We start from the raw sequence: 20,738 nt of genomic DNA on the forward strand, positions 1-20,738 counted from the left end.
TACACACCTCCACAGGATCCATACCTCCATAGGGTACACACCTCCACAGGGTACACACCTCCACAGGGTACATGCCTCCACAGGGTACACTCCTCCACCAGATACACACCTCCACAGGATTAGCCTCAGTATCTTTAGATACTAATGGTCCCAGGGACTCATTTGACTTATAAAGGAACTGAAGTACAGAAAAGGGAAGTGAGTTATCCAACGTCACACAGCCAGCAGTGTTCCCTGGCCCCCACGCCTAAACAGTCTCATCTGCCTGAGTCCTAAGGAGCCAAGAGAAGGTTCTCTGATAGGTGGGGAGATGTTGATGGGTAGAGGGGGCACAGGCCGGCTGTTTGTGAGAAGGGCACAGAGCAGGAATGCAGTAACGATGAGTGTGGATCCTTGATGATTATTGATCCAGTTGTCAGGCTTTCTAGGGAATTTCCCACTCGCCATCCCCTCTACTCATGTCAAAGGGCCATTTCTTTCTTCTCTCTGATGCCAGGGCAGATCAAGTCCACCTCTTCCATTCCCAGTCCCCAAGGATCATGGCAGGCAGAAGGTGGCCAGAAAGTCCAGATACTGAAAAGGTCTTTGGTCAAGGTTTTGCCAGGGGTGCACCCTGGAGAGGCAGTGTCTGGGGGTATGGTCGTGGCTCTCAAGACCTGAGAGTCAGATGTGGTTTTCAGTCAGCTGTGTAGCCCTGCGCAGGTCATTTCTTCTCTCTGGGTCTCAATTTTCTCCCCTAAAAAATGGGCTTGATGACCTTGTTCCCCTGCCAGTGGTGTGTTGGTAAATGTTAACCAGTCAGCTTTCAAAAGTAAATAAATTATGATGTTTAAAAAGGCTCTGATTTGTAGGATTTGCTAATTTCCATGGGCAAATACTCCCACTGTGGCTGATCTCCAACAATTTCACTGGACATGGAGTTGGGAAGAAATGGGCAAAATTGGCTCTCATGAGCCCCTACCAACTGGCTCTGCACGCCACTGCCCCTATCCTCCAGGGCAAAGGGAGGATAACATGAGACAAGAGATACAAAAGTGCAGAGAGGCTAGGCGCAGTAATCTCAGCACTTTGGGAGGCTGAGGCAGGAGGATCACTTGAGCCCAGGAGGTCGAGGCTGCAGTGAGTGATGGTCATGCCACTGCACTCCAGCCTGGGCAACAGCAAGACCTTGTCTCAAAAAAAAAAAAAAGAAAGGTGCAGAGGAAACTTTAAAGTGCACTGCAGATGTGGAGCTGCGACGAAGGGACGCCAAGGCAGTCTGCCAGTGAGAGCCTCGGCCAGGAAGCAGGTGCTGTGGATTGTGGGTTCTGGGTACCCATATTAAGGGGCAGGTCATGAGAGTGATCTGCAGGAGCTCCTGGAATCTGAGAAGGCAGGAGAGTTGACTGGGCCTCCTGTGCTGGTATTTGCTGATACTTGCACACGCATTCTATCCAGTTCCAGTGCTCCCTGAAACTGGAACAGGCAGGATAAAGGTTAGACTTCTACGAAAGATCTCTTCTGAATGCAGAAGTCAGCCCCAGGACACTGGGGCCAGCAGAGAGACCTCCCGAGAGATCCAAAACAACAGAGTCAACCCCCTTCCTCTCCATGTAAGTCCCCAGGAGTTTCTGCAGACACTAGCTCTACCACATGGGAATGGCGGAAATGACCTCTGAGGCCAGAGAGTCAGGAAGAGGGAAGTTTAGCCTCTGCCAGTGGGAGAGGACAATGTCAAGGACCTGGAGGTAGGAGGCAGGAGAAGGCAGGAAAGGGGAGTTCCCTTCCTGATGCTCCCCCCGACTCAGCCCATAACTCAGGCCTTAAATAAACTCTGTCCCACTGCTAATTATTAATAATAGCTATCATTTATTGAGCAAGTACTTGTGTTAAGCTATTTACAAGCAATATTTTATTAATCCTCCAGAGAGGAATGTATTTATTAGTCCTATTTTACAGATGAGGAAACTGAGGCATGGGGAAGGAAGTTAAGCATCATGTCCAACCAAAGTCCCACAGTTCCTGTGATTCAAATCCAGCCCTGACTCCAGGTCATCCAGCTTCAGGGGCTCTGCCAGTTACTCCAGGGAAGGGTCAGGACCCAGGCACCCTCATCCAGGTTCCTGCAGTGAGCCCTTCCTAGTGCTGCACAGGAGGAGCCCCTCATAAACACCAGTCAGAGGCCTTCTGACCAGTCCCCGAGGACCCCCTCTCTCCTGGGCCGTGTGGCCTTAGGAAAGTCACTTTACCTGTTCCCTGGGCCTCACCTGTAGAATAGAGTTTTAGCTGCAACCAAGGGGCATCATGGTCACCAAAACAGGAGTCCCCACTTACAAAACCTGCCCAGAGGAATCCCTGAAGACCAATCAGGAACCTCTGCATCCTTCATGCAAATTAAGGGGTGGGCCTCTAAACTCTGCATAACTTCCCTGGTTCTCATCCTGGCCCCAGGGAATTGGAAGAGGTAGCAGGGTGGTTTGGCCAAGCGAGGCTGTGAAAGTCATGGCTGTGAACTGAAGCCTCTGTTAAGGCCTCTGACATGCAGGAACTCAGCTGGAGCTGGAGATGATGTCCCGGGGAATAGGGAACAGGTGCAAGAATGGGGCGAGGCCGAGACTGTGGGGATCATTCTGGGCAGGCCAGACCCTCAGGAGGTGGTGCATGCCTGAGCTGGAGCTCAGAGAGGCCTCCCCAGATTCACATCTGCAGGGCAGCAGTGCTGGAGTCTAAGCCAGGCTGAGTGAAGGCAGGCAGGTAGGGAGGGCTAGCAGGGGCAGCTGCCACCTGGGGCTTGGTCATCAGCCAGTCGCCCCAGGGCTGCCAGGCCTGAGGCAGCGAGAGCATCAGAGAAGCTGTAGAGCCTGGGCCCAGCCACACTTGGCCAACAGAGGCCAGATGTATGACACGTGTCCTTGAGCATTTTCCTTGTGCCAGCACCTTGTGCACACCATCCTCACAATGACCCTGTGAGGTGGGTCCGTGTGCCCCATTTCCCAGATGCAGAAAGTGAGGCACAGAGAGCTACACAGTTTGTTCAAAGTCACACAGCCAGAAAGTGACAGAGCTGGGGCTGGAATTCAGCTGGGCTTGACTCCAAATCCTTGCTCTAAACCACTGTGCTACCCCAGCTGCAGGGAGGAGAGTGGCCACCCTCCCCAGGTTACAAAGCCTGACATCCGGCGGGGAGGAAGGGCCCCAGCCTCCCATTTGGAGCTGGAGGATGCCTTGGGAAGGTGCCAAGCCCGCTGCACCACCTCCCGGGAAGGCAGCTCTGGGCCAAGGTGAGGTGTGGCCGCCAGGCAGGCCCGAGCTGTCCAGGAGGAGCTGTCCAGGGAGCAGTAGGCAGTGATGCGGAACGGGAGGTGGGCTGCCCCGCACCTTTCGGGCCCCATGCCTGCTCCGCTGTGGTGTCCCCTTACGGCCAGCTCGGCGCTTTCCCGGTCACGCCACATTTAGCATTGCGGAGTGAGCAGGCGCCAGGACGTCAAGAAGGGGTGGTGGGGACTCTTGAAGGGGCGGGAGAGTCTCCCACCAGGCCCCCACCTGGACCCCGGCTTCCAGCCCCTCCACCACTGATCCCCCATGGGATCTTTGGGCAAATTGCCTCCCCTCCTTTTCCCTGTTACCCGCTCTGTCAAATGAGGTTTATTGATGGTTTATTCAGCAAAGACGTGCCAACCCCAGCCTGGGTACCATGGGGCCAGTGAGGCCAGCCACCTCTCCCTCCCAGAGCTCTGGAAAGAACATGGCCTGGGAACAGCACAGCTGCCCTGCTCCAACTTGAGGGGGTCTTGGGGAGAAGGGGTGAGTGTACACCTCATGCTTTTCTTGCTGCCTGGACTCCCAGCTTAGCCTACCCCAACTCTGACACCCACCCAATGAAGAAACCATAAGCAGAGTGCAGAGTCTACAGTCAGGCAGACCAGAGTTCTTGCCCCTGGGTGACTTGGGCAAGTCATGTAACTCCACTAAGCTTCAGCTTCAGCATCCTCATCTGGAAGGTGGGGTCAATAATGCTCCTTCCTTACAGGGTTATTCTGATAGACGAACAAGAAAACCATCCAAATGGTTCACACAGTGGCCAGCCCAGAGCAGACCCTCAGCAAACTGTAGCTTTTATCAGAGACCACTTGGGCAAAGAGAAATACATTCAAGAGGAATTGCTCTTGCAGGTGGTAAAGGAAGGCAAAAAGCTGAGGATAGTAAGAGTGAGAGGCTGGGTACGGTAGCTAGACTGTAATCCCAGCACTTTGGGAGGCAGAGGCAGGCAGATCATCTGAGGTCAGGATTTGGAGACCAGCCTGGCCAAAATAGTGAAATCCCTTCTCTACTGAAAATACAAAAATTAATCAGGCATGGTGGCGTGTGCCTGTAGTCCCAGCTACTCTTGAGGCTGAGGCAGGAGAATCGCTTGAACTCAGGAGGTGGAGGTTGCAGTGAACTGACAGCATGCCACTGCACTCCATCCTGGGCAACAGAGGGAGACTCCATCTCCAGAAAAAACAAATAAATAAAAATAAAAACAAAAATACAAAAAATAGCCAGGTGTGGTGGCACAAGCCTGTAATCCCAGCTACTCTTGAGGCTGAGGCAGGAGAATTGCTTGAACCCAGGAGGGGGAGGTTGCAGTGAGCCAAAATGACGCCACTGCACTCCAGCCTGGGTGACAGAGAGAGACTCCATCTCAAAAAAAAAAAAAAAAAAAAAGGGTGAGAGCCACACTCACAATAATATTCATAATGAGAACTGGCATTTATGGGGCATGGACTGTGCACCAGGCACTGTGCTGAATGCTTTCTGCGCATGATTTTGTCTGACACTCACAACATCTGTGTGAGGTAGGGCCTGCCACTCTCCCAGTTAGATGATGACACTGAAGTTCAGAGAGCTTTGCTGGCACAGCTTGAGAGGAAGGGCCAACCCCGGCTTTGAGGCCTCAGTCCTCTTAACCACCCCACTGTGTTAGGGACAGGATTCCCCTATGATTGGAGAAGGTCTGAGCAGAAAAAGCCCTCCGATATCATGCACCCAAGCTCCTAGGTCTTCATGGGGAAACTGAAGCTCAGAAAGGGGCAGTGGCCTGCACAAAGTCACAGGTTAGAGTTTGGAGGACACAGGTGGAACAGCACTTGCCAGGCGCTGCAGTGTGGGTGGCGACATCCTCAGGGCCCGCTAGGCTCACAGGGCTGCCAGGCAACCAGGGACCTTTGGGTCCCCAGTTACACACTATGGTCACGTCAGCCAGGCTGATGGGTCACTGCAGCACCAGCCTCTGCTGAGGGCTGACTCACCTGCATGGAGGCGGTTGCTTCCACCCCAAACATGAGTCTGACCCACGCACCAGCTCACTCTCCCCTCAGGACCACCAACTTGCCCAGTCACTGAATGGAGACCATCTGCTGCGGTCACCTTGCCAGGCCCTTCGCTGTAGACACAGGAGACCGATCCTGAGGAGCCAGAGGCAGGGCCCAGCTGGGAGCCAGGGTCTCACTGGTTCAGTCTCTGCAGCTGCAGCCTGAGATCAGCCAAGCCCCTCCTGAGGCTCCTACCTGGCTTGCTTTGCCCTTTCTCCACAGAGGTCTGCTCTCTCTCTGTCTCTCTCTCTGTCTCTCTCTCTCTCTCTCTCTGGATCCCTCTCTCTCTCTCTCTCATCACATGGCTGACTGGAGGCAGAGTCCCAGCCCAAGGACGGAGTTGGGGTGGAGATGGCGAACCTGGGTTGGTCACCCCTGGATGCTGGTCCTCACTCTCATGGCAGGTGCTTTCTTTGAGGCCAGGACTGGGTGATGGTGTCACTGCCCCCGCCGCAGTCTGACGTCACGCTGCCGGGCTCCACCAGACTGGAGGGCGAGCGCCAAGGGGACCTCATGCAGGCGCCGGGCCTCCCAGGCTCCCCTGCCCCACAGAGTGTAAGTACCTGGCATCCGGGCCTGGGTTTAGGCCAAGGCCTGCAGCTGCCCAGGCAGCAGGTGGACTAGTCACCTTACTGCCCCCAGGGACCTCCCAGGGTCTGTCTTGTCCCCTCCACCAGCAAACAAGTCCTCAGTGACCCCGAGATCCAGAGGGGTCACTCCTCATCCCTTCAGTCTTGGCCTGTCCCAGGGCAGGACTGTGAGCACCATCAGATTTGGGGTACCCCAGGTTTCACGGCAGGGTGCCCTCATGAAATTGGGGCTCCCAAGGGCAGACTATGTCTTCTCCACCATTTAGGGGCTTCCCAGAGCTCAGCCATAGACCCCTTTACCCCACAACAGAGTAGGGTCCCAGCCAGTCCCCAGGCCTGGTTCAGCCTCCACTCACAGGCTCGCTACTGTCTGTCTACCCAGAAGCATGCCGGCTTCAGCTGCTCGTCTTTTGTGCCCGACGGCCCTCCAGAGAGGACACCCTCACTGCCCCCACACAGTCCCCGCATTGCGTCACCAGGCCCCGAGCAAGTCCAGGGCCACTGCCCAGCCGGCCCCGGCCCCGGCCCCTTCCGGCTCTCACCCTCAGACAAGTATCCTGGCTTTGGCTTTGAGGAGGCCCCAGCAAGCAGCCCCGGGCGATTCCTCAAGGGCAGCCATGTGCCCTTCCACCCGTACAAGCGGCCTTTCCATGAGGACGTCTTCCCGGAGGCCGAGACCACCCTGGCCCTCAATGGACACTCCTTTAAGACCCCGGGGCCGCTGGAGGCCTTCGAGGAGATCCCGGTGGACGTGGCGGAGGCCGAGGCCTTCCTGCCTGGCTTCTCAGCAGAGGCCTGGTGTAACGGGCTCCCCTACCCCAGCCAGGAGCATGGCCCCCAAGTCCTGGTGAGTACTAGTGGCCAGCGAGAGTCCTATCTCCCCGCTGTCCCGGTTCCTAGCAGCCTAGAAAGAGTCAGTCCTCTGAGACCAAAGTCCCACCTTCTCTTTGCAGAGTTTTCCACTCAAGACCAGAGAGTTGGAACCTCCTGGTCAACTGGGGAGGGGGTGTTGGTCTGGCCAGCATGGAGGGGAGTGGGTGGGGGAAGGCAGGCCAAGCTAAAGAAGCTGGCAGCTTTCAGAGGCTCCTGAGTCAGGATTCCAGTGTGTGACTTCTCTCTGTTTGTTTAAGTGTCAAGAATCTCCAGCCAGACCTACACGCCCATATGCAAATGTGACAAGAAAAACACATTCCAGAGACCAAGAGAAAGGGTTTGGGGAGGAGCCATAGGACACGATTTTTCCCTCCCCAGCCTTAGCATACAGAGAGAGGACTTTAAGTCTGGAGGGACCCTTCCCGGCCCCATTCTTTGCCCAGAGTGGGGCCTGGGTATATTCCTGGAAATATCTTGGAAGGTTAACATGTCCTTCCATAGCCTGACCTCCATAAGCTGTGTGACCTTGGGCAAGTCTTAACCTCTCTGAGCCTCATCTGAAAAGTAAGGTCAACATTACCTGTCTCATGGGATTGTTGCTTAGGGAAGAGAAAAGCTAAAGGGAACTTGCTCCCTGCTCCCCAGCTCTGGTTTGGAGGTCCCTGAGTGGGCGCAGCCTCAGCAGTGCCTACTCCACATGCCCACCAGCCCCTCACCTCTTGCTTTCAAACAGGCTCCCATTCCAGCCCCGAGCCACCCCACAAAGGCTTAGAAGGAAGATGGAGAAGGTGGTTGGGTGCCTACCAGGTGTGGCCAAAACAGGACTCTTTATTCTGGCCCTTTGACCGCTTCTTCTCAGGCCCGTTAAACATGACCACAGCCTACAGATAGGGCACCATCATCTCAGCTACTGCCCCCAAACCTCCACTCAATAATAGCTCCCAATCGTTCTGCCAGGTGCTTTCTTTCAAGTGCTCCCATTTAATCCCCTCAATAACACTCTAGAAAATTCCCACCATTCTTATGTTGCAGACGAGGAAACTAAGGCTCATAGAGGCCAAGTGACTTGCCCAAGGTGTCTCCTAGCCTGCAAACGGTGAGGCTGAGATTGAGTTCACACCCTTACCCTCCCACACATGGAGAAGAGCTCCAAAGACACACAGCTATCTGGTCAACTTGCTGGGTGACCTTGGGCATATTGCTTCCCCTCTTTGGGCTCAGCCCCATCATCTGTCAAATGAAGGGGTTGGACACAAGTACTCTTGGCCCTTCTAGGCCTGAGATTCTATGATTATGGCAATCTCTGCATCAACTACCCCAGGGCACACCCAGAGAGAGGTCATAGCTGATTTGCCCCTCTGGGCCCAGATCTGGTTTCCCAAGGCCCCTGGTAACCCCAGGAAGCACAGTCCACCTCCTCCAGGGCTTATCCACCTTCTAGGGCCTAGCTGCACACCCTCCTGTCCCTACTCACGGGAGAGCTCTGCACTAGGCCCTGGGACTCTGTGCCGGCCTCTCACGCATGGGAAGGCAGAGTCTGGCCACCATGCCCAGCAGCAGCTGCAGGCTCCCCATGCCCAGCGTGAGAGCGTCCACAGGGCTCACACAGGCCAGCAACTATGTAGACCCCCTGGAACAGGAAGCAAAAGTTCTGTGTCAGTGATGGCCAGGAGTCAGAGTGGAGAGGAGCTACCAGCCCCATCCAGAGAGCCTGCTGGGGCTTCCTGGGGCTGTACAGAGGAGGAAACAGAAGGGACCCAGGGCCACCGCTGGACCAGCCTATCTGGCCACTACCATAGATCCTCAGGGAGAGTTCTGGAGCTGTGACCTTTTCCTGGTGTCCTTTGCACACCTACTTAGAGGGTCTGAGGACTCTGAACTAGGCGTGTCAAGTGAGGTCAGCACTGCACCCTTGTGCTATTCCAGAAGATCCCTGTCCCTACCCCAGCACAAGTCTCCCTGACTTCTCGGGACAGCCCAGCCTCAGCCTCTCCTCTGCAGTGAGGGGAGGCACAGGGACTGCTGTCAGTTCCAGCCCCGGCTCTACCACTAAATTGCTGAGTTCCCTTGAGAAAATCCCTGCCCTTCTCTGTTCTCTGTTGTTCTCCAGGAATAAGCTTTGGGGGAGGCAGAGTGGGGGTTGCTTTTATATAAAGGTTCAAGACACAGGAAAGAGGAAGGGAGAAAATAAGGCCTAACCTAGTCATCTGCTTTCTCTTCCAGCAGGGTTCAGAGGTCAAGGTCAAGCCCCCAGTTCTGGAGAGTGGTGCTGGGATGTTCTGCTACCAGCCTCCCTTGCAGCATATGTACTGCTCCTCCCAGCCCCCCTTCCAGCAGGTGGGTCTGGGGCAAGTGGGCCGGCTTCCCCCGGGTGTCAGGATATTGTGTGTGTGTATGTGGTGTGCGGGTGTCTATGTGATGGCGTGGGTACACCAGGATGGGCAGGTAAGGCCAGCAGGGCCCTGACCCTTAGGCTGGGCCACAGCAGGTGGCAGGAGTAGTTAATTGGGAAGAGAGGCAATTGCCCCCCTCCAGGGGTGGGCTCGTCTGAGTCCCTGGCAAGGCCTGAGAGGCCTCAGATAAGAGTGTGGGGCTGAGATGGAGGCAGGGCTGTGATGTGAGCCAGAAACAGGGGAAGGAGGAGAGCTGCCCCAGACAGGGAGAGGGGCAAAGAGAAGAGGAGGGTGTGGTGTGAAACACAGGCTGAGCAGGGTGAGGAACAAGGGCTTCTGTATAGTCAGCCACCATCTTGCTATGTGACCTTGGCCTCCAACTTCTATTAGCCTAGAGAGCGTGGGCACCCAGTGTGGGCTTAAGGGACCTTCCCACCCAGAGGACTCCAAGTCGCCATCATCTTCAGCCCTTTCCTCCTTTCCCAGCTTCAGCTCCTCCCAAGTGTACAGGATGCCAAGTAATTGCCCCACACTGGCATGGGATGGAGGAGTTTTAAAGGAGAAAGAAAAGAGCCCCAGAGCAGCCAGGCAGCTCCCAGGAGTCACCAGGCAAGACAGAGCAAGTGGCTGCCCAGCGCCCAGCTCCATCCACCTGCAGCCTGGCACTGAGACAGGCCCTGCCTGTGGAGCAGGTTCTACACCCGGCTCTCTGGCACTGGCCCTGATCTCAGCCAAGCCAGGGAGGAAGGCAAGGGAGAGGGGTTGGGTCAGACTGCCAGCTTTGCAGGTAAAAGAAAGAGATAGAGGGAAGCAAAGAGAAGGCATGAGAGGACATCCTCTCTGCTGTGAGGGGCCTGGGTGGAACGGCCAAAGTTATCCTGAGGCTCATGGTCTGACCCAGGGTAGAGAATGTCCCTGAGGCAGGGACAGAGATTGAGCCACAGAAGAACTAAGGGGCCACCAGACCTTAAGTGACCTCACCATGCCTGGCCCCGCTTTGATGCCCTCTGCAGTCTGCACCCCCTCTCAACAAGATGGCCGCACCCAGGGCTTTATGGAGCCTGGACAGAGGGTGACTCAGGCACTAAATGTCTCTTGGGTGACCTGGAAAGAGCTCTTCAGCCTGGAGCAGCTGGGGGAGTCAGAGTCTCCTACCACCATCCCCCATAAAACACCATCCATGGCACCGCAGCCACTCCCTTTGCTGTAAAACCACCTCCTACCCCCACCTGCCCATCACCATGACCAGCCCTTTCAAAGAGCCACTGAAACTCATAAATCGTGGCAGTGCCCAGCAAACACCCAGGCTGGACATCCCACTTCCGGCCCAGTTGCTCCAGGAGATGCACAGGCACCGGGAGCACCTTCCTGGAAGGGTGCAGGGGTTCACTTCATACTCTCCCTGCAGGGTCCCGTCACCATGGCAACCAGAGCATCTAAAGGGCTGAGAGGAAGGAGCTGGAGGAAGGGGGCTTTAAGACCTCTGAGATCATGAATTACAGGGTGTGGATCTCCTCACAGCCCCTCAGAGAGCTCTGCACTGGGGGTGATGGGGCCCATGACTCAGGAGGGAAGAATCTGGCCTGATCTCCTTCTCTGGATGTATATAAATGGGGAGGGGAGCCCTCCTGGGAAAAGTTGGGTACCATGGCAATCACTCTGCCCCTTTTGACCTCCTCAGTACTCGCCAGGTGGCGGCAGCTACCCCGTACCCTACCTGGGCTCCTCACACTATCCGTACCAGCGAATGGCACCCCAGGCCAGCACCGATGGGCACCAGCCTCTCTTCCCAAAACCCATCTATTCCTACAGGTACATTTCTCACACTCCAGGGGTGGCAGGAGCAGGGGAGTGAGAAGGTCCTTGGGAACACTGAGGCATGGAATCCTCTGGGTCTACCAGTAATGGCAGTGGGTGGAAATCATACCAGTGGGCTTCCAGAAGATGCTGGAGAGAGGTTTCCTGCATGGAGGCAGGGGCATAGACTGGATCACCTCTGATCCTTTGCCTAAGCCTGGGGAGTCATGTCTGTGACTTGACTCAGCAGATGCTGGTGCCCTGGGGTGAGCCTGCCAAGGCCTCACTTCCTAGAGCCCAGGGCCTGCATCTGATAATTTAGGGGGGATGCTTGCTGCCTTCCCTGTCCCTCCCCAGAAACAGAGGGAAGCCCCCCACTCAAAGCGCTACTGGAAGGAAATAGGGGTGAAGCCTGCAGATGTGACTCAGCTATCCACCATCTGCCAGACCTGGTGGGACTTCTCTGGGGCTGGCCTCTTAAGTGTCAGCAGATCCAGCCTGTCTGGGAGACCCTTCCATCTGTCCTTTCATTCATTCCAACCAACAATGACACTTGACCAAATACGTGTCAGGCCGTACATGGGATCAGTCATCAGCTAGTGTGAGCTGAGGGGAAGGGAGAGGAACTTAAACATCAGCCAGGAGTGCAGAGAAGGGCTTTGTGAAAGGCAGGGTCATTCGCTGAAAGACACACATGCAGGCCTTGGAGTCCAGCAGAAATGAGTTCAAGACCAGCTCTGGGACTGACTAGTGTGAAACTTCAGGGAAGTTACTTAATCTCTCTGAGCCTCTATGTATTCTATTTATTCCTCTTAAAAAAAAAATGTCAGGTTGGGGGTGGGGGGCAAGGGGAGGGACAACGTTAGGAGAAACACCTAATGTAGATGACAGGTTGACGGGTGTAGCAAACCACCATGGCACGGGTATACCTATGTAACAAACCTGCACGTTCTGTACATGTATCCCAGAACTTAAAGTGTAATAAAAAAGAAATAAAAATATAAGACTTATAAGATCAAAAGGAAAAACTTGTCAGGGTTTGGGGCAGCAGTTCAGGCTGTTGGAAGGATTAAGTAAGAGAATGTACGTGCCATGCTTGGTACATTGCAGAGGCTCAAGAAACCTTAGTTTCCTCCCTACTCTCCAACATTCATGCAATTGGCTAAGGACTGACTAGTAATGACGGCTTCCGTTTAATGAGTGCCTTCTATGTGACAGGCACCATCCTTCATCCTCACAACTCTGAGGTAGCTATTACTTTCTTCACTTCAAAGTTGAGGAAACTGAGGCTCAGAGAGGGTAAGGCATTCACCCAACGTCACACAACCAGAGAGTAACTAGGCCAGGATGGCCACCCAGGTTTCTCAGATTCCGCAAGACCCTCACGCGTCTGTAATTCCTGACTTCCATGTCCACTTTAATGGACACCTTCTCATTCCCTCCCCTTTCAACTCCAACCCCATAGAGCCTCTCGCCACTGGTGGGGGCCTCGGGATGGGCTCAGGACCCAGTCAGAGATTCAGATTCTCAGGGGCTTTCTCTGTCTTCAGCATCCTCATCTTCATGGCCCTTAAGAACAGTAAAACTGGAAGCCTTCCCGTCAGCGAGATCTACAATTTTATGACGGAGCACTTTCCTTACTTCAAGGTGAGCCCAAGATTCCTCCCCATCCCATCACCCCCAAGTCCTGGACAAGCCAGGACTCTCTGAGCCAGAGGATTCAGTCTGGAGGCGGGAGAAGAATTAGAACGAAAGCCAGGAGAGGGCTTACCCCCGCCATGCTTTCCCTTGTCTCCACCTCAGAAGGACAGAGTTCCTACAAAAGGGGCTCCATGTGGGGAACAGAGAGCCCAAGCGGCTCATCCAAGGTTGCACAGCAGGCTGGAGTCAGACCTTCTGCTAGGGAAGGTGGACATGTTAGCACCGATGGGCCTCAGGGAGCATCCACCTACCCCAAGTGGGAAGAGAAAGTTGGAGAAGAAATGAGACACTATTGCTACCCCGACCCCTGAGACGCTGTGGGGCTGGAGAAGCTGGTCAGCCACGGTGGCTGGGAGATCAGGGCTGAAGAAGCCATTGCCTTCCAAGGTGAGATTAGATCTGCTTCTGTGGGTGGCAGGCTCAGCTGCAGTTCTGCCAGAAAGTGGGGTGTGGGCTTCCCAGTCTTTGAGTGTCCCAGGCTGGCTCACCTGACTCTCCCCCAACCCCTTGGGCAGAATCTCATTTCTATCATTCACGGAAGGGGCTTCTGGAAGCCTTACCCAACTCCCTCTCTAGAGGCAGGACAGGGGCTCTTCTCCCAAGGTGGACAAACACATCAGACAGGGCGGTCCGTTCTCCCAAGGTCACACAGTAGATGCGATCAGTTACTGGATCAAGCTGTTTGGCTTTGCACACCCCTCTCTGCATGCCCCCTAGACCCTCCAGCACAGACCCCCTTCTCCTGGGGTGGGTGTGGGGGAGACCGGAGATTGCGTGTGAAGAGTGCCTTCTCCAAGCCCTAGTAGACACAAATCTCATCTGTCACCCAGGCAGCGGGCAGTTGCTGAGACCCAAGTAATCCAGAACTCAGCTCCACCTGCCGGGGGGTGATTCCTGCCCCCACCATCTACGGTCCTGCCTGGGGATAATTTGAGACTTGATGTTCAAACAAGTTTATCCCACTGGGCTGCCGTCAGATGGGGAGTGGGCAAGATGGCCAGAGTGGTCTGGCCAGGAGTGGAAAAGTGTGTTGATCCACCAGAGGTTCTGGAAGGGAAAGAGGGAGGGAGGCGAGTCGTCCCTGGAATTCAAGAAGCATCAAAGCCTGAATTCAGGGCAGCCCCCGATACCCCAACAGGTCAGGGGCTGAACTCTCCCTAACACCTAAAGCTTTTGGAGGGTCTTCTAGGGTTTCAAGGGGCCAAGACCGAGCGGGGAAAAGCCCAGTCCTCTCAGCCTTCCCTCCCTACCAGCTCCTGGCCGGGCCCCCAGCCCCTCCCCACATCTCATCTTCCTTGCTTAATTATTTTTCCTGGGAGCTGTGTAATCCCTGTTTTATGGGGCTGAGGAGTGAAGAGGTCTAACTGCTTTTTGTTCCCTTTGGTTCTAGTTGTTGTTGTTAGCCACTTGCATCACTCCCTCACTCCGGAGTTTATATTTGATCTCAGAGAGAAAGCATCTGTGAGGATGGGATGGGTCCCAGATTGTGAGACAGGTTCTATGGGGTGACCTGGGCAGGGCCCTTAGCTGGGGGACAGAGTTGGAGGCTGAGCTCTATCACTGCCTCCCTGTGTGATCCAGGGCTAGGCCCTTTTCTCTCTGAACCTCGGTTTCCCAGTCTGTAAAATGAGTCAGATTAGTTGGCACATAGATTCCTTCTGACTCTGACAGTTCCCCTCCAGCCCACCTAAGGAAATTCCTTAGTTCAAAGATTCTCCACCGCTTTCCATCTCTCACTTCCCATTTGAAGATCATTTTTCTGGGTGAGGATAGACTGGACCCTGGAGTGGCCAGCACTCATGCCCAAGGCAGCTGCTGCGGGCGTCCCATAGCACCATGAGTCAGGGACATGGGACTGGAGAAGTGTCCAGCCACTGGACATAATTGTTAGTGCTGACCATCCCTCTTCCAAACAGGAAGTGACTGGGGTGGGGGCTGCCCTGGCATCCCAAAGTCACAGATTTATGGGGCCATAAAAGGCCCCAGTGCCCATTAATTCTGCCCATGGAGCAACATGGCCTTAACTCCTAGTGGAGACTATGGTGGGAGTCGAAGGTGAATCCCAAGTTGGCTGGTCTGGTGGCTCAAGAATCCTCCCTGGTGACCCTGGGAGCCTTGGGGGTCATCTCAACCAGCTCCCTGCCCCAGGCCAGCTGCCCCCCAAGAAAGGCTACACCAGGTCCTGCCAGCCACTTGGAGTGACGCTGGCATCAGGACCCAGTTCTGCTGGGCATGATTCAGCTTGGCTGCTCCCTGGGGCAAGTGAGCTGGGGAGGAGGGAGTGGCTGCCCCTCATTAAGCAGAAACTTTGGGCTGAAAGGGGGAGGGGTCAGGTAATGAGGGCGAAGGAGCCCCACTGGCCAGAGCGAGTGCCCTACCCACAGTCAGCCCCCGCTGAGCTCAGGGCTGTCACAGAGCCTGGAAGAGAGCTGGAGGTGGGCGGGCAGGGGCCCACTGGCACTCCCAACACCGCCTCTCACCTAACTGAGTCAGCCTAATGGTTTTTACAACCCTCCCTGGGCACAATTACTGCACTGGTGGCATGACCAGGCCTCCTAATGGGTGTTTATTCTGTTGGCACGAGCATCCCCCCACCGCCTGAGGGCTGGCCTCCCCACCAGGACACGCCCCCCGGGCACACTCATGCAAACACTCACACCCACACATCATACACTCATGGCTACCCACAGTCACACCCAGAGAGACTTTCTCACACACGGCCATCCTCACACTCGAGGAATTCATGGACCCGTAGCCAGGAAACGTTGCTTATGCCAGGAAGACACACTTAGGGACGAGGGCACATGCTCATACGCACTGCCCTTCACATACCAAACCCACATAGACACACAAACACATGTGCAATGCACATACCACACACACCCAAACACTCACAAACCTCGCCCATCTTTCTTTTCTCCCAAGTTAGTCCCAGAGGGGATAAGGCATACCCAGGAGAGGAGCATTCTTCCCTTCTCTAAAGCCAGCCACAAGACCTCAGAGTACTGAGTCCCCCTTCCACAGAGGGGTCCAAGCACAGGCCTGGAGACCCACTGGGGTTGGCTGAGCTTCACATGGGAGGGTGTTGTGGGCCAGAAGGCCGCTGTAGCACCTACCAGCCCTGGCTTTCCGAATCACCTCGACAGTCCTCCGAGGGGTCAGGCAGGGATGAGGGTGGGATGGAGGCAGATTTGAGATGAAAATAACTTGGGGTCAGGGTTCCTGTTCATCCGTCCCCTACCACCGAAGGGTACCAAGCAAGGGCTAGGTGCTGAGGAGGACAACAAGCCCCAGAGTGGGCGGCAGCTCTGTGCCCAGAGGAGGCACAGGAGTGTTTTAGAACCCAGACCTGAAGTCCGCTCTGGCTCCCTGAGCCTAGCCTGAATGTTTGTCTTGCTCTGCTCTGGCAGACAGCGCCCGATGGCTGGAAGAATTCTGTCCGGCACAACCTATCCCTCAACAAGTGCTTCGAGAAGGTGGAGAACAAATCGGGAAGTTCCTCCCGCAAGGGCTGCCTGTGGGCCCTCAATCCGGCCAAGATCGACAAGATGCAAGAAGAGCTGCAGAAGTGGAAGAGGAAAGATCCCATTGCTGTGCGCAAAAGCATGGCCAAGCCAGGTGAGGCTGGCCGGGCCACGCAAGGAAGGGCCCAGGGTACCCATGAGCTAAAAAAAAGAGAATCAGAGAATGAGGCAAGGCCCTGAGTGACGGTTCCAGGCTGGGGAAGGCTGTGGAGGAGGGAGGTCTCATGGTGTTCTTTCTCTCTTGGGCCTTTCAGAAGAGCTGGACAGCCTCATTGGAGACAAGAGAGAAAAGCTGGGCTCCCCGATCCTGGGCTGTCCACCCCCTGGGCTGGCAGGCTCAGGCCCCATCCGGCCCCTGGCACCCCCAGTTGGCCTCTCCCCGCCGCTGCACTCACTCCACCCAGCTCCAGGCCCCATTCCTGGCAAGAACCCCCTGCAGGACCTACTTGTGGGGCACGGACCCTCCTGCTATGGGCAGACATACTTGCACCTCTCACCAGGCCTGGCCCCTCCTGGACCCCCACAGCCATTGTTCCCACAGCCGGACGGGCACCTTGAGCTGCGGGCCCAACCAGGCACCCCCCAGGACTCGCCTCTGCCTGCCCACACCCCACCCAGTCACAGTGCCAAGCTACTGGCCGAGCCTTCCCCAGCCAGGACTGTGCACGACACCCTGCTGCCAGATGGAGACCTTGGCACTGACCTGGATGCCATCAATCCCTCACTCACTGACTTCGACTTCCAGGGTGAGCTGGGGGTGGGAAAGGGAAGGTGGTACAGGACTGGAGAGGGCCACCTGGCAGTGGGACTCATCCTCTCCAAGTCTCCAGGCTGCAGCCTGCAAGTGGCTGGGTTTCTGGTCAACTGAAGCAGAGGAGGCTGGACCTGGCAGGAAGAGCTTCCCACTTGCTCTCTGCCATCCAGAGAATAGGGAAAGAGGGATGTCCTTGCCCCTGTCTCCCTCCTCCTGGTGCTCCAAACGTGGTCTGACTGACCTCATCATCAAACCACTCTTGGCCGGGCATGGTGGCTCATGCCTAGAATCCCAGCACTCTGGGCGGCTGAGGTGGGCAGATTACCTGAGGTCAGGTGTTTGAGACCAGCCTGGCCAACATGGCAAAATCCTGTCTCCATTTTAAAATACGAAAATTAGCCAGGCACGGTGGCACGCACCTGTAATCCCAGCTACTCGGAAGGCTGAGGCTAGAGAATCACTTGAACCCAGGAGGCTGAGGTTGCAGTGAGCCGAGATCGCACCACTGCACTCCAGCCTGGGTGACAGAGTGAGATTCTGCCTCAGAAACAAACAAACAAAAAACCACTCTCAGCTCTGGATAGACTGCAAAGGGCTCCATGTTCTATTCCATACTCGATTGTGAGTGACCAGTAGTCTGAACATTCTCAGATGCATTTGCATTCTATCAGAGTTCATTTTCTAAAGCAGAAGGAGAGAGACTCTACCCTAGAGGAATGGAAGGCCTCAGAGCTGGGCAAGCCCTGGAGAGATTTGGAGATAGGAGTTTGAGGAGGGTTCTATCCATTCCACTCCATCTTGGCTGCTCCATTTCTGCAGATAGCCAAGCCCACCCATTCCCATCTAAATTCCAGTGCACCCCAGGCCCTGGTACTGGCCACAGAAGGTTTGGAACAGGGTGATGATCCAGGCCTCAGACTCTCTGTATGTACAGGGGTGGGGGACATTCACAAGCTGATGGAGGCAGCCTGTCCTCAGAGAGCTCCCAACCTGATGGGGAGACAGCCCAGGTTTGGGAAGCTATTATTAGAAAAGTGCCCATAGGGCCGGGCGCGGTGGCTCAAGCCTGTAATCCCAGCACTTTGGGAGGCCAAGACGGGCGGATCACGAGGTCAGGAGATCGAGACCATCCTGGCTGGCTAACCCGGTGAAACCCCGTCTCTACTAAAAAAAAAAAAAAAGAAAAGTGCCCATAGATCTTCTGCCCGATCCAGAAGTGGGGAGCAGGGCTCAATCAGCCTCAGAGGAAGCTACAGATATGCGGGACACAAAAAACATTTACTTGAGCCCCTGCTAGGCATAAGGCATCAGGCTGGCTGCTCTCTAAGTGCTTTCTCATCTGGGCCTAGAGGATAGGAGGGATTATTAAACCTGCTTCATGGAAGCACACAGAGGCTTGAGAACTTACTCTAGGTCACTTAGCTAGAAAGAGGGAGAGTTGGGACTGGAACCCAGGTGGCCAAATCCAATCCAGGGTTTAGTCAGGCCCTCTCTCTCCAGAGCTTGCAGCCTGGATACCCAGTGCAGGAGCCCCAGGTCCTGGCCAGCCATGATGCGGGTCCATGGCATAGGTGGCAGCACTGTTTGCTCCTTGGACTCAGGTGTGCATCCTGGCTCTGCTCCCATTCCCTGGGCCCTGCAGTGGAGGAGACCCAGGGAGCCATGCCCATCCATCCCATTAGGTCCAGAGTACACTGCCAGAAGCTCCTTGAGCTGGGCTGCAAATCTACCTTCCGTGGGAGACTAGGCAGGAGTCAGGGTTCACTCCCGACTGCACAACATTGGCATCCATGCTGCCAGCAGGCATCAACCCTTCCACAATGCCCACCCCCAAAAAGAACCACAGAGGTCTTCTAGATCAATGGCTTTCAGATTGGGCTATATAGGAGGAGGAATCTGAGGCTGAGAGGTTCAGCAACTGCCTGGGGTCACAAAGCTAGTGCTGGGGTCTGTTCCCAGCACATGTCACCCTGACCCCTGCTCTCTGCAGCATGTGAAAACTAATGGGTAAGAGGAGCCAGACAGGACTCCTCCGGTGCCTCCCAGTGACACTTGTTCTCTCCTTCCCCATCTCCCCCAACTAGGAAACTTGTGGGAACAGTTGAAGGATGACAGCTTGGCCCTCGACCCCCTGGTACTGGTGACCTCATCCCCGACATCATCTTCGATGCCGCCACCCCAGCCACCACCCCACGGCTTCCCCCCTGGGCCCTGTCTGACAGAGACAGGCAGTGGGGCAGGTGACTTGGCATCTCCGGGCAGTCGGGGCTCCGGGGCACTGGGTGACCTGCACCTCACCACCCTCTACTCTGCCTTTATGGAGCTGGAGCCTACGCCCCCTCCGGCCTCTGCAGGCCCCTCTGTGTACCTCAGCCCCAGCTCCAAGCCCATGGCTCTGGCATGAGCTGTGCCCAGCATCATCAGCTCCAGCGTTTGCCTGGTCTGGAAGTCCTGGCTGGCCGCCCACATCAGGCTCACCTTAAAGGTCAAGGAAGGAAAATACTCCTGTCCCCTGTGCCACTAAGCCAACATACGTGTTAGCTGGTAGCTGGGGGCGCAGAGGACACCACCGGGGGTGCTGCTCCTCACACATTTCTGCCGTGTGGTGGCCCAGTTCCTCACCCAGGGCCCCCAAAGAGCAAGTGTCTGGGCAAGAAGAAAATGCACTGTTCCTAGCTCATACTCATCCACACTCAAGCCCTCGTGCGTGCGCTCGCGCGCGCATACACACACACACACACACACACAGTTATTCAGATGTACGCCCACCCACATACCTTACAGCCAGAGGAACCAGCACTCCATCACTGAGAGCCTGACTTCGTTTCTGGGGCAACTGAGAGCTGAGGGCTTTGCTTACCAAAAGCTCAGGCCCTGTGCCAGGCCAAAGATTCCCCCAGACCCCCATTCTGACATCCACTTGCTCTACAGGCCTGGCCCCCTCATCATTTTCTTTCCCAGAAGCCCCCTGTATTTATTCCCCCATCTTCATCCCAACAGCCCAGCAAGAAGGAGGAGATAGAGAGTTCCTCCCTGGGTTGTCTGTGGACTCCCCCAGGAGCTGCTAATTGGCAGCACCCGCTCAGCCAGGCTCTACCCATCCTTAGTACCTGCTCTGTCCAGCTTCCCCCAGGGTGACACAGAGGAGGGGCAACATCTACCTGGGGACCAAACTGAGCCCGATTCCGAAGCAGTGTTTGGAAAAGCCCTTGCCCTCGGAAACTTGAATATGTCCTTTTTCCCCAGTCCCGGGTGCAGGAAGGGCCGCCTCCAGGTCACCACAATCTCACTCCCCCTCCAGAAAGAAAAGTTCACATAGTTTAGGTCCTGGCTTAACTCTACTTACGAAGGTTCAACTTACACTTTTTCAACTTTAGGATGGTGCAAAAGCAATACACATTCTGGACGTTCCTCAACTTAGGATAGGGTTATGTCTGATAAACCCACCGTAAATTGAAACCACCGGAAGTCAAAAACCACTCATGATGGGTTTCTACGGATGTGGCCCCATCATAAGTTGAGGAGCACCTGTTAGTTATTTCCAACTGTCTCAGGCAACCCAGGTATTCAGGAAAAAAGCCTGGCACAGGGTGGCAGGGAAGCACCCATGCAAAGCACCCCCGCTTTGACTGCTTGGCAGACCTAGGGTGCCCGGGAAGCACAAAGGATACCCATGGCGCTGTGGGGTGTAGCCCAGGTGCCTGCCATGAGCCTGACCCCACCAAGGGGGAACCTCAGCCCACCCTGGGCCTGGGGGTAACAAGAACTTCCAG

General features: G+C 55.5%; 1 protein-coding gene across 1 annotated transcript in view; it reads left to right on the plus strand.

The window, feature by feature from the left end:
- FOXN1 (forkhead box N1) overlaps positions 1-19,369 on the plus strand; it is a 30,589-nt gene extending 11,220 nt beyond the window's left edge. Inside the window, exons 2-9 of the mRNA XM_011940782.1 lie at positions 5,752-5,888; positions 6,306-6,770; positions 9,023-9,133; positions 10,871-11,001; positions 12,537-12,633; positions 16,098-16,305; positions 16,466-16,957; positions 19,050-19,369. Coding sequence (XP_011796172.1) covers positions 5,766-5,888; positions 6,306-6,770; positions 9,023-9,133; positions 10,871-11,001; positions 12,537-12,633; positions 16,098-16,305; positions 16,466-16,957; positions 19,050-19,369 — 1,947 coding nt within the window. The 5' untranslated portion in view covers positions 5,752-5,765. The remainder of the gene's footprint in view (positions 1-5,751; positions 5,889-6,305; positions 6,771-9,022; positions 9,134-10,870; positions 11,002-12,536; positions 12,634-16,097; positions 16,306-16,465; positions 16,958-19,049) is intronic.
- The last annotated feature ends 1,369 nt before the right edge of the window (positions 19,370-20,738 follow it).

Source organism: Colobus angolensis, unplaced genomic scaffold, assembly GCF_000951035.1.
Source record: "Colobus angolensis palliatus isolate OR3802 unplaced genomic scaffold, Cang.pa_1.0 Scaffold193, whole genome shotgun sequence".
In the NCBI taxonomy this organism is placed as follows: domain Eukaryota; kingdom Metazoa; phylum Chordata; class Mammalia; order Primates; family Cercopithecidae; genus Colobus; species Colobus angolensis.